Here is an 11,215-nt window from a genome sequence, read left to right on the forward strand (position 1 = left end):
CAGCGCTGTGTGTGTGTGTGTGTGTGTGTGTGTGTCAGAAACACAGTGCCCTCTTTTTTCCCCCCTTCTCTCTCACTCCTCTCTCTCCTTTAGTTGCAAGCACTGAAGTAAGCTTGAAAACAGAGGGTGGTACACAGATGCTGTCACTTCCCTCATGTACAGTCAGAGTCTTTGCATACAAACTTAGCATGCTTGTGAAGGCAAATGTAAACAACAAGCCGCTGCAGCACAAGGGACAGCAGAAACAAGGCAATGAGGCATCAGCAGGTTGATCAGTGCAGCAATTATGATCTGCAACTGTACCAACACGATCCATATGCATCATAGAACTCAGGGAGCTCACTCAACTCACTCCATGGGGATCTAAGAGAAATCAGCCAAAGTATTATTTTGGTTTGTCAGAGCAGTTGTACAGGCAGATGGAGGCTGACGTGTTGGTGAGGAAACAGGCTGCCTGGGGCTGGTGCAGACTATGTGCTTCATGTCAAGTAGAGGTCATAACTACAATAGTGGGTCAGAAGTTAAGGATGACTCGGCTGCATTCTTCTTGGGGTGACTTGTTGGGAAGAGACAGTGCCTAGCTTTTAGGGCTTCTCTTTTCATATGTGACAAACGCATCCATTAACTAATTACTTTGATTAAAGATTGAAGATGTTGTGGTAGAATCTGATTTGATTCACAGTTAATCATACTTACTTAACATAGCCCCTGAATAGTAACTTTTATTGTTTTCATTAGTGCTGCATCCACCCACAGGGAAATCTAAAGGTCCTCTTTTAGAAGTTAAGAAGTATTTTAAGAAGTAAGAGAATATTGTCTCGTCTTATAATTATTTCAGAGTGCATACATGTTGTATTTATTTTAGAATTAAAGCTACCTTTGTTTAACATACTAGTCATTCTCTGTGTGTTTGCATTTTCAGTGCGGGTGGTATTTATTTTCATTAATGAAGCATCTTGTGAAGTCTGTGTATGCATAAGTAGACACCTTATATGTTGCCATGGTATTTCAACCTTACTGAGCATATGTGGGTGTGATGACGTCCATAACCTATACCTCTCTTCTCTCATCCTCTTGGTCATGCTCATGTCCTATTCTTTTGCTTTCCTCCCCTGCAGAACTGCCCCCACAGAGTGGCCAGGGAGCACAGTATGATAATCCCCTCTGGGGACAGCTGCAAGCCAACAGGAGTGCCACAAGTACTGCATCTTCCACCAATCTTAGTGGCTGGGATCAACTAATCATTGACCAGAAGGACACAGAGGCTTGGCCTTCTATTACCCTCAGCCAGAGCCAGGCCCCTCCAGGAGGATGCCCTTTGGACACTGACCCTGGTTGCCTGGCCAGCAGCAACAGCAGCAGCAACAGCAGCAGCAGTAGTAGTAGTGCTAGTAATAGTAGTTGTAGTACAGTGAGTATGGCCACTGGAGCCAATAGCCAGACAGGCCACTTCCCTGCCAACCACCTTAGCAGCAAGGTCAACAGTGGGCCCAGTCCTGCCAATCATACTGGAACCAGCATGCTCTCTAGTCAGGCTGCAGCCAATCGCAGCTGGGGATCTGGGCCTGGACCCTCCCATTGCCCCCCTCAGCCCTCAGTGGGGAATGAAGGGAAGAATGAAAGCCCACCGGGGGGAGGAGGTAGCAGGGGCTGGGGGTCTTCTACATCATCCTCCACAACCAACTTTAACTTGAACCTAAACCCTAATGCCAACCCGTCTGCCTGGCCCATGTTGGGACATGATGGTGGTGGCACAGGGGGAGGCAGCTCAGGAGGAGCCAACACCATTTCACCTCCTCAACCTACAACCAACCTCTGTAATCCGCCTGGCCCCCCACCAGCCCAGACCAGCAGCTGTACCGGAGTCAACACTAACAGCAACACCATGGGAATTGGCAGCGCCTGGGGTAGCGTAATAGCCTCTGACACTTCAGAGCCACACCCCTCTCCGTCCACGAATGTGTCTTTCAGTTCAGAACCTCAGAACCTTAAAACTGATGGACCAAATCACACTAATAAGCAGGAACCCCCCAGCCCCATCCGCAACTTGCCTGGCTGGGGTAGTGCACCTGTAGGCTTTGGTTCCATGGGCCAGACACCCCCAGGGGGCCAACAGGTCAATGGAGAAGATAATAGCTCTGTATGGGGTAACAGTGGCGACACAAAGGCACCTTCATCTAAGGAGGCACCTGGATGGGACTCTGGCTGGGGCCGTGGAGGAGGTGGAGCAGGAAACTCTGGAGGCTGGGGTGAACAGTCTGGTGGAAACTGGGGGAAGCAGCGCACTGATGATGCCCAGGGAGGCTGGGCTGCCCCTAGCTCTCCTCCCCAGGACCCACAGGCTAGTCCATGGAACAGAGCAGTGAGCACAGCTGCTGCAAGTGAAGGGAGCAGTGACGGCATGGAAGGACTTCCCCAGCACAGAGACTCCTTATCCAGAGATAATCCAGCTCCTCCGGTGCCTGCCCAGGATTTGGACCCCAGGGTTTTGTGTAACACTGGCTGGGGACAGACCCCTGTTCGCCAGCACACCTCCTGGGACATGAAAAATTCTAAACGCAAGAATGATGCAGCCGCTGATTCATGGGGCTCTGGACCAACCACTCCAAACGACGCTCAGGGGCCCTCCAACACTAACATGGGCCCCTCTCATAGGACTGATCCTGGGAGCAAAAATGATGTGCCTGGTTCTCAGGGAGCTTCAGGTTGGGGTGGAGGCATAGCTGCTAACAACCAACCTAGCTCTGGTTGGCGAGAGCCACCCAACAACATTAAGCCCCCAGGTGGCCCTGGTGGCTGGGGCAATCCACCGACAGGAACCCCCACATCCAGTATACCCAAGAATGGGGGGCAATCCTGGGCAGAAGAGAAGTCAAGTGGGAGGGATGATTCTCGCAACAAGGCAACATCCCAGGGCTGGGGAGAGCAACCCAAAGCATCCAACAGCTGGGGCAATAGTGGAGGAAGCAATAATGCAGGGGACTGGAGAGAACCAGAGGAGAACAAAAAGAGTCCTACCAACCCAGGTTGGGAGGGAGAAGCAGGGGGCTGGAAGGAAAACCCACGAGGCTGGGCAGCATCTTCTTCAGGACCTGGGATACCTGCAGCTGGAGGAAATGGGGGCTGGGGAGAGACACTTTGCCAGCGTCCCAGTGGCCCTCCCCAAAGTTGGGGGGCCAAGCCTCAGGATGGACCCAGTGGTAGTAATGGGGGAGGGAACACGGGCTCTTGGGCTGGATCAGGCTCAGTGAAGCAGGGTGGAAGCTGGGCTGGCGGTAAGAAGGAGTCCTCAGCTGACCCCACAGGCTGGGAAGAGCCCTCCCCACCTTCAATCCGACGCAAGATGGAAATAGATGACGGGACCTCAGCTTGGGGCGACCCCGTTATCTATAGCAAGTCAGTCAACCTGTGGGACAGGAACAATCCAGGAAAGTCCCAGCCTAAAGTTACCACTGGAGGCAATAACCCCCCAGGCCCCAACAACAACAATAACCATTCTCACTCTCATAATCACCCCTATCAAGGGCCACCTGCACCTTTACAGAACCACACCCAAAACTCCCAAAACTCAGGGCCCACTAGTGTGCCCATGGATACTGTTGTCCAAAACCAGTCTGGGCCATCTCACAACAGGAGTCCCTTAATAGCTCAAGGTAAGAAAGACATTATAGTACTATTTTGCAATGTGTAATAGTGCCACATAGCCCACCCCTATGCTATTAAGCTAAGTCTTTTCAGATTATTTCACTCATAGAAAACAGATAAATTAGATTGTCAACTTTCAGATTTTAAAAGGGATTCTCACATAATTTAGCATTTCTATTTTCCTTTTCACTGTTCAAAGTAAAGGTGTCAAACATGAAAGCTGGTTGTGTAGTTAGCATGTAGCACAGTTAAGCGCCAATCTCTTGATCCACTTAAAGGTAAAATCTTGACCTACTTCGCCCCCTTTGGATTTACATCAACTATCCAAATGAGTTAAGCAGGGCCAGTCCCTCCATGAGGCTCCTCACATTTCACAACAACAGACACGTCTCTGCGGGTAAACCTGGCAACCTCTCATGGGTACCCAAAGGAAGCACAAGAATGCTGTTTACAAAGTGCCTCGTGAAAATAGAGATTCACCACATAGTTTGAAAAGGATCGGAAGTGTGTGATTATATGGGAGCCACCATCTGTCAGCCGCTATAGGAGCTGAGAAGGAGCTGACGCCCCCTACTGTCCCTCACTTGACCCTGCATGAGGACTCCAGATAGGTTTTATTGGGAAGGAAATGATTCCTGTTAGCTGTTCCTTTTTGAAAGAATAAAGGCTGTTGAGCCTATACTAGGTTAAAGACAAAGAAGGATAACTCTACAATACTTTTTAGAACTAATGGCAGACTGTTGGCACATTTGTTTTCAGTGTGTTCGTCCCAGTATGCCGTGTTTATCATGGTCTAGCACTTCGGCCTGTCATACTAGAAGGTTAGATGTTAATTATAATTTTGGACTAGCCTTTCGGGCTTGACCTCTCCCTGGAGAGAGAGAGCTAAGCTGAACCTGGCACTGCCACAGTGCTGTGTCTCTCATGCCAAGAGGAAACTAGCTGCGCCAAATCTTAAATGGGTATCTTCTCCCTCTGGTAACTGTCCTGCTAAGCCAAGCCCAGGTTTCTGACTTCCTGCACGAGTGGCACTTCACACTCTAAAACAGAAGGATAAATAGTTTGATTTACTATGATAACTATGCCAACTGAAGCAAGCACAAAGTACTTGACCCACATACTTTGCCATTTTATTTAATTATTTTTGACCAATGCCATTGACAGTAAATTCAACCAACCAGTAACAAAGTAACATTGAGTCGGATTGTTAAATGGCGTGTGAACTTTTAATTTGATTTCTCTGTAGTACTGAAACTTCTAGGAAATGCAGACAATGAGCATTTGGACATAAATAACCGAATGTGTCTCTCTTACTGTAATGTTTAATTTGTTATACAATTATTTTAGGTCTGCATAAAACATATTTCTGCCTTCTTACGAGAAAGTCTAAAAAAGTCAAACGAGACAAACAAAAGGCCTGAGATTATATTAACTTGTGATTGTATCCAAAGCACGTTTTTTTCTTTTAGAAGTATTGGTATTTGTTCTGGGTAGTATTTTTATTGACAGACCCTTGTCCTTGTGTGTCCTCCAGGATGGGGAGAGATATCCAGCTCTCACACAAAATCAGAGAGCTCTTGGGGGGAAGCTGTACCCGCTCCGGTCAGCGTCGACAATGGGACGTCTGCCTGGAGCAAATCTAGCGGCGGCTGGGGAGACAGCAACCCGGACAGCTATGGTCGGGGCAACCCGGCGATGACATCTGCATCTTGCAAACCTGGTAAATAGCTTAACCCTGTATGGTTTTAATAATTAGTCTTTACCAAATCTGTGTAACTTTTAAGGAATAACATCATCACATGCTCCTGAATAGTGCAAGCTCTTGTTTTATGAGTCAAGTCAATCAAGGACATCAATATGGGACAGCGAGAGCACTGGAAATTTTATCCCCAAATCCACACTGTCCCCTAGTGGCCAGTTCATATTACTTCTATATAGTAATGTACAATGTAATTGTCAGTAATAATTAAGCATGTAACAAGTTCTTAATTATTAACATCATAACCGTATCACATTAGGCATGTGTCAAGGTGTGTGTCCTCAATGCTGCTTGGTTTACATCCTCTCTTGCCGTGTGTTTCCCAGCTCCCAAACCTATGCAAGACGGATGGGGAGGTGAAGAGCTGAACTTGACGGGTGGTCAGTGGGATGCTGAGGAAGGAGACATGTGGAACAGCGTTGCCTCCCAGGAGAGCAACTCCTCCTGTAACTCTTGGGGCAATGCATCTAAAAAGGGCCCACAGAAAGTATGAAGCAGGATACAGAATAGTCCTTGAGGCAAACAATTATATTTCCTTTTCCTAGTAAAATATTATTGACACTGTGTAGTAATGCTGATTTTTCCATCATCAGCTCTCCCAAGGAAAGGTCCAAGGGAAGCAAGAAGATGCCTGGATCATGAATCGTCTCATCAAACAGCTGACCGACATGGGCTTCCCTGTAAGTTGAAGTTACAATTAACTGCTACAGTTAATTGCACTCCTCTTGGTCAAGTCTCAGGACTAACACTGTGATTATTTTATGAATGTATTTCTTTTTACTTTCAATTAGTAATGGTCTTAACAAACTGTTAAAAGTGCTCATTGACTGTAAATAAATGTTCAAACCATCACATTAAAATGTTTTAATGTAAATATCATTGTATTTCTGTTACATGTTGAATTAATGATAATAAATACACTCTGAGAATGGTGGTGATTAAACTTGCAGCTATTAGCTGATTAATTTAATCTTGGATCAACAGATAATTAATTTGCAACAATTTCTTATCTTCAATTAATCACTTTTATTTGAAATAATAACAACATTCTCAGTTTCCTGCCTCTCAAATGTGAATATTTACTACTGTTTAGAATATCCTTGGGTTGTGGACTATTGGTCAGAAAACACTAAACATTTCAAGACGTCATCCTGGGTGTTGATGTGCATTTTTCACAATCTTCTGACATTTTATAGACCAAATTATTATTCTAGAAGGTAACTGACAAATTAATCTTTAATTTAAAAAAATAAGCAGCCCTAATTATGATTGGCTGTTTAATGCACATTTGGAGCAATGTGCAAGAACAGTAACCCACATCTATTTATTAGACTGTTAATAACCTACACTTTTGCATTGATTTGTTTCTATATTTCTAAATCTTTCTGGTTTATTTTCCAGAGAGATCCAGCAGAGGAGGCTCTGAAGAGCAACAACATGAGCCTGGACCAGGCCATGAGCGCCCTGCTGGAGAAGAAGACGGAGCTGGACAAGCGGGGCATGGGGATAGCCGGCCACGACTACAATAACGGGCTTATCAACAAGCCCATGAGCTGCCCTCGGCCTCCGCTTCTTTCCAAAGACCCCTCGGCAGACCCCCGCTTGCCCTTCATGGATAAGGTAATTTACACATTTACAAATAGCTGGTAGGAAATATTGAACTGGAAGATTAGTTCATAAAGAGGTTTCACGTTAAATGTAAGATGGTAAGTTGTAAGACTGTTTTACTGCATGCAAAAACTTATATAACTTATATCGATATTTAACTAAATCTAGCATGCTACTCCCAGACAGATGAGACGCCTTAGATTAACCCTATTTTTAAATCACCATTGATTGTCTGGTTAGGAGCATATTCTCGGTGCAAAATCAGAACAAATCAAAACCTAAACCTCAACCTTTAACACCCTCCCCCCCCCCCCCCCCCCCCCCCACCCCCCCTCCCGAGTTGTTTTGGGTATCATATATTTTACTACAACTGCATTACACGATATTGACACCACTTTCCATGACATTTCAAACCCATGAATGTAGATAATAGATTTCAAGCTCTCACTGTGGTGGGATAGGTTAAGGGAAAATGATCATTTAAAAAAAGGATACCGTGTTTGACTGAAGTTGACGTTGTCTGTTCAGCAGATGCAGAGTGGAATTTTTGGCGGTAGTGGAGCAGCACAAGCGCGGGCCATGCAGCAGCAGCAGCAGCAGCAGCAGCAGCAGCAGCAGCAGCAGCAGCAGCAGCAGCAGCTGCCAGTGCCGCCTCTCAGTTCCTCTCAGCCTAGTCCACGTGCTCAAGTGCCTCAGTTTCTGTCCCCTCAGGTAAAGAGACACACACACAAACACAAATATAGCACACATGGCCTTGTTTCTGGCTTATTATATAGATACATACTCTGCATTTGATTCAATGTATGCATTGATAAATATTTAAAATTTAGATTAGTCTTATAAAGCATCTCCGCTATGAGTTTCTTATTTATTATTTATCAGTTTAGACCTCTCCAAACTTGAACTAAGGTCTTAATACTAATGGACTTCATGTCCACATAGACAGTGTATGCGCCAAACACAAACTCTGTTTTACATTTTAATTGAGATAAAGCCATTTTGTTTTATTGTGTTGATACTTTCAGGTTCAAGCACAGCTCTTACAGTTTGCAGCAAAAAACATTGGTCTGAATCCTGCACTTTTAACCTCACCAATAAACCCTCAACATATGACCCTTCTGAATCAACTTTACCAGCTGCAACTGGTGAGTCGCATTTAGCCTGGTCTGCTCTCAGTTTTATTAGATACATTAGAAACAGTTTGTTTGCATTGGAGTGCAAATATCTACAAAGACCAAATGCATTATGAGCATTTTGAATTGGTCTGTAACTGTTTTCTGGAGATGTGGATTGAGCCATCTTTTTTATGGTTATTTTATGATACTATTGTGCTAGAACTGGATATATAGAAGCAGTGACATCTTTTGATATTGAACCCCTACTTCTTCCTGTTACACAGGCATACCAGCGTTTACAAATTCAGCAGCAGATGTTACAGGCGCAGCGCAACGTTTCTGGCCCCATTCGACAACAAGAGCAGCAAGTGAGTTTTCCTCTACATTTCCTGCTCTCTTATTCCTCACTCTGATCACGGAAATTTACTGAGTTATAATTTCTTTTTCAGAAATAAAGCTCATTGTGATCGAAAAATTGTTTGGGAAAATTACACCTTATAGATCCTAACTGTCTCCATTGCAATATTGTCCCAGGTTGCACGTACAATCAATAACATGCAGCAGCAGATCCAACAGCACCAGCGTCAGCTGGCCCAGGCCCTGCTGATGAAGCAGCAGCAACAGCAGCCCCCCCCCCCCCCACTCGGGCCTGCATTCGGGCGGGTCCAAATCCAACCTGGATTTATTTACGGGTCACCCCCAAGCTCCAGGCCTGCAGACCAAAGATCCACAGACATCTCCCAACGCCTACAGCCCATACTCTCTCTGTGAGTGGCGTTTCCCTTTCAATGGCAAATAGATAATGCTCCGTTAAACCTTGTGGGCTTGTGTGGTAACAGTTGTCTGTCTCCTCAGCTGGACTGAATCCAAACATGAATGTAAACTGCATGGAGGTGGGAAGTCTGTCTATGAAGGAACCCCCTCAGCCTCAATCGCGCTTGTCGCAGTGGACGCATCCCAACTCCATAGAAAGCCTCTCTGGAAGCTCCTCTCCTTTGGAGCCCAACCTGGGCAAGCATGGTGAGGAAAAAAAGGGCATTCTGGGTAATTAAACCTGATGCAAAGTATATATTTATGAAGGCAGATCATGTCCTTAGCAGACAACAATATCAAAGAACCGGAAAGGGAGGGACTTTGCCTCTCAATGTCTTTTATTGTTTACTTGGTTGGAGAAAAAGAAATCCAACACCTTTACCACTTTTCCTTATTATCAACTTCAGCCCTTGAATATTTTATTTCTTTATTTCCCTTCTCTCAGGCTCCAGCCTGGGCCTCCCTGGTAAGCCCCATCAGCTGGAGGACTCTTACAGCCCCTACAACTTGATGTCCAGCTCAGAGTCACCTACCAGCCCCCTGGTCCCCCAAGACAGCTGGGGGCAGGGCAAGAGCACCAGTGATAAGATGGCCAATGGGACCAATATTAACTGGCCACCAGGTTAGGAACACTTGAAGAACTCTCTATTGATATTTTGTCGTTGGGAGCCAGATGCTGATTACTGTTAACTGTTTGTTTCCTGTTGTTAGCCATGTTGCCATCTACTTGAAACAGTTCTGCTATGTTGCTTGCTCTTGCTGTGAAATTGTTCAGTGATGTCAATGACACTTTTATTGATTTCCTTTTTCAGAAATAAGGGAACTGAAAAGAGAGTAGCAAGTAAAATACAGATATTACCAGAGCACTTTTCATTACTTTCATACTTAAACATTTTTACCACCACTATCATCACTTTTCCATAATTGGACTGGATGGGGTACAATAACACAGGGCTGTTATCACTCAATATATAAACAAATATAGTAACCGTCCAGTTAAACTTCACCAATCCAAAGCTGATGCCTGGTTACCAGCTGATTGGTAGCAGTTAATATACACATTACATAGTCAATAGGTTATGTTTAAACTTATCCTGTGGTTGAAAGAAACAACAACAATAAACATTTGTTAACATTTGTTTTTCAGAGTTCTGCCCCGGTGTGCCCTGGAAGGGCCTCCAGAATATTGACCCTGAGACCGACCCTAACGTGACTCCCGGCAGTGTCCCCAGCGGGCCCACCATTAACACCAACATCCATGATGTCAACCGCTACCTGCTGCGGGACAGGAGCGGAGGTGAGAGCATGGTTTCAAGCCAGGCCTGAGTTCTTGTCTTAGTAACTAAGAAGGCGGTTTTTGTGCTGTGGTCCTGAATTATGCTTTCATGGAGCAAGCCCCTATCGATTAAAGTCCACTTTAAATTGTCTGTCAGTATCACGCAGCGGCTGCCACCAGAGAGCCTGCTTCCCATTCTTCTGTTCGTAATGTTCCTACTTTTAACTGTTTTTATAACCATTGTCATTTGCCAGTCTTTTCTTCTTAGCAGCTTACTGTCATCATTTGCCATGCATTTTTCCTTTACTCCATTTTCTCTTTCTGCTACTTTTTCCTTATTTGTTTGTGTTTGTCTATTTGTTTGTTGATTGCATCGGCTTAGGCTCCACTCCCACTTCATCTCAGAACGAGGCTCTGCCTCCGTCCAGTGATTGGCCAGTCAGTGCCTACACTAGCTCGTTCAGTCTGTCGTCCCCGGAGACAGACGATGCAGGTACATGGTTTATCCATAACCTTCCCCCCCACACTGTGGCTGAATTAACTGCACATCAACATTATCCTCTCCTTCCTATTACTGTAACAACCAGAGCCTCTCACCTGTCCATACATTCTTCTGATTAAATAGGATTGTCTTGAGCTCTCTCTCAACTGCAGTGCCTATTTCCCCTGCGGTGTTATTGTATCTTGTGTATATCCTTCCTCCTTGTGTGTGGCACGGGAAGTGCTCTCCTTTTCATAAATATCAAATAACTTTTAAGTACTGTAAAAGTTCAGAGAATCTCGAGCTGCCTGGTGCTTGGAAGAAGAAGCTCCGAAGCCAGAGGTATATAATAATCATTATTTAATCATAACAAACAAGAGTCATCTGTATACATACACAGTCCAGGCCCGGACGCACTCACATGGCTTCACTTCCACAGTCTCCTGACGTAGCCAACAGTTTCTGTCTGGCGTCACCACGTAAGAGACCAAATTCACGTCTTACAATTAGTTTTATTG

At 45.2% G+C, this 11,215-nt stretch overlaps 1 protein-coding gene across 1 annotated transcript in view; it reads left to right on the top strand.

Annotated features, from left to right (window-relative positions):
- LOC117734771 (trinucleotide repeat-containing gene 6C protein-like) overlaps positions 1-11,215 on the top strand; it is a 37,639-nt gene that overhangs the window by 20,562 nt on the left and 5,862 nt on the right. The window contains 14 exon segments of the mRNA XM_034539037.1: positions 1,119-3,653; positions 5,180-5,365; positions 5,731-5,891; positions 5,998-6,084; positions 6,806-7,024; positions 7,544-7,723; positions 8,038-8,157; positions 8,412-8,495; positions 8,662-8,747; positions 8,749-8,894; positions 8,983-9,147; positions 9,386-9,562; positions 10,088-10,237; positions 10,599-10,709. Of these exon segments, the coding sequence (XP_034394928.1) occupies positions 1,119-3,653; positions 5,180-5,365; positions 5,731-5,891; positions 5,998-6,084; positions 6,806-7,024; positions 7,544-7,723; positions 8,038-8,157; positions 8,412-8,495; positions 8,662-8,747; positions 8,749-8,894; positions 8,983-9,147; positions 9,386-9,562; positions 10,088-10,237; positions 10,599-10,709 (4,407 nt within the window).

This window comes from Cyclopterus lumpus, chromosome 8 (assembly GCF_009769545.1).
Source record: "Cyclopterus lumpus isolate fCycLum1 chromosome 8, fCycLum1.pri, whole genome shotgun sequence".
In the NCBI taxonomy this organism is placed as follows: domain Eukaryota; kingdom Metazoa; phylum Chordata; class Actinopteri; order Perciformes; family Cyclopteridae; genus Cyclopterus; species Cyclopterus lumpus.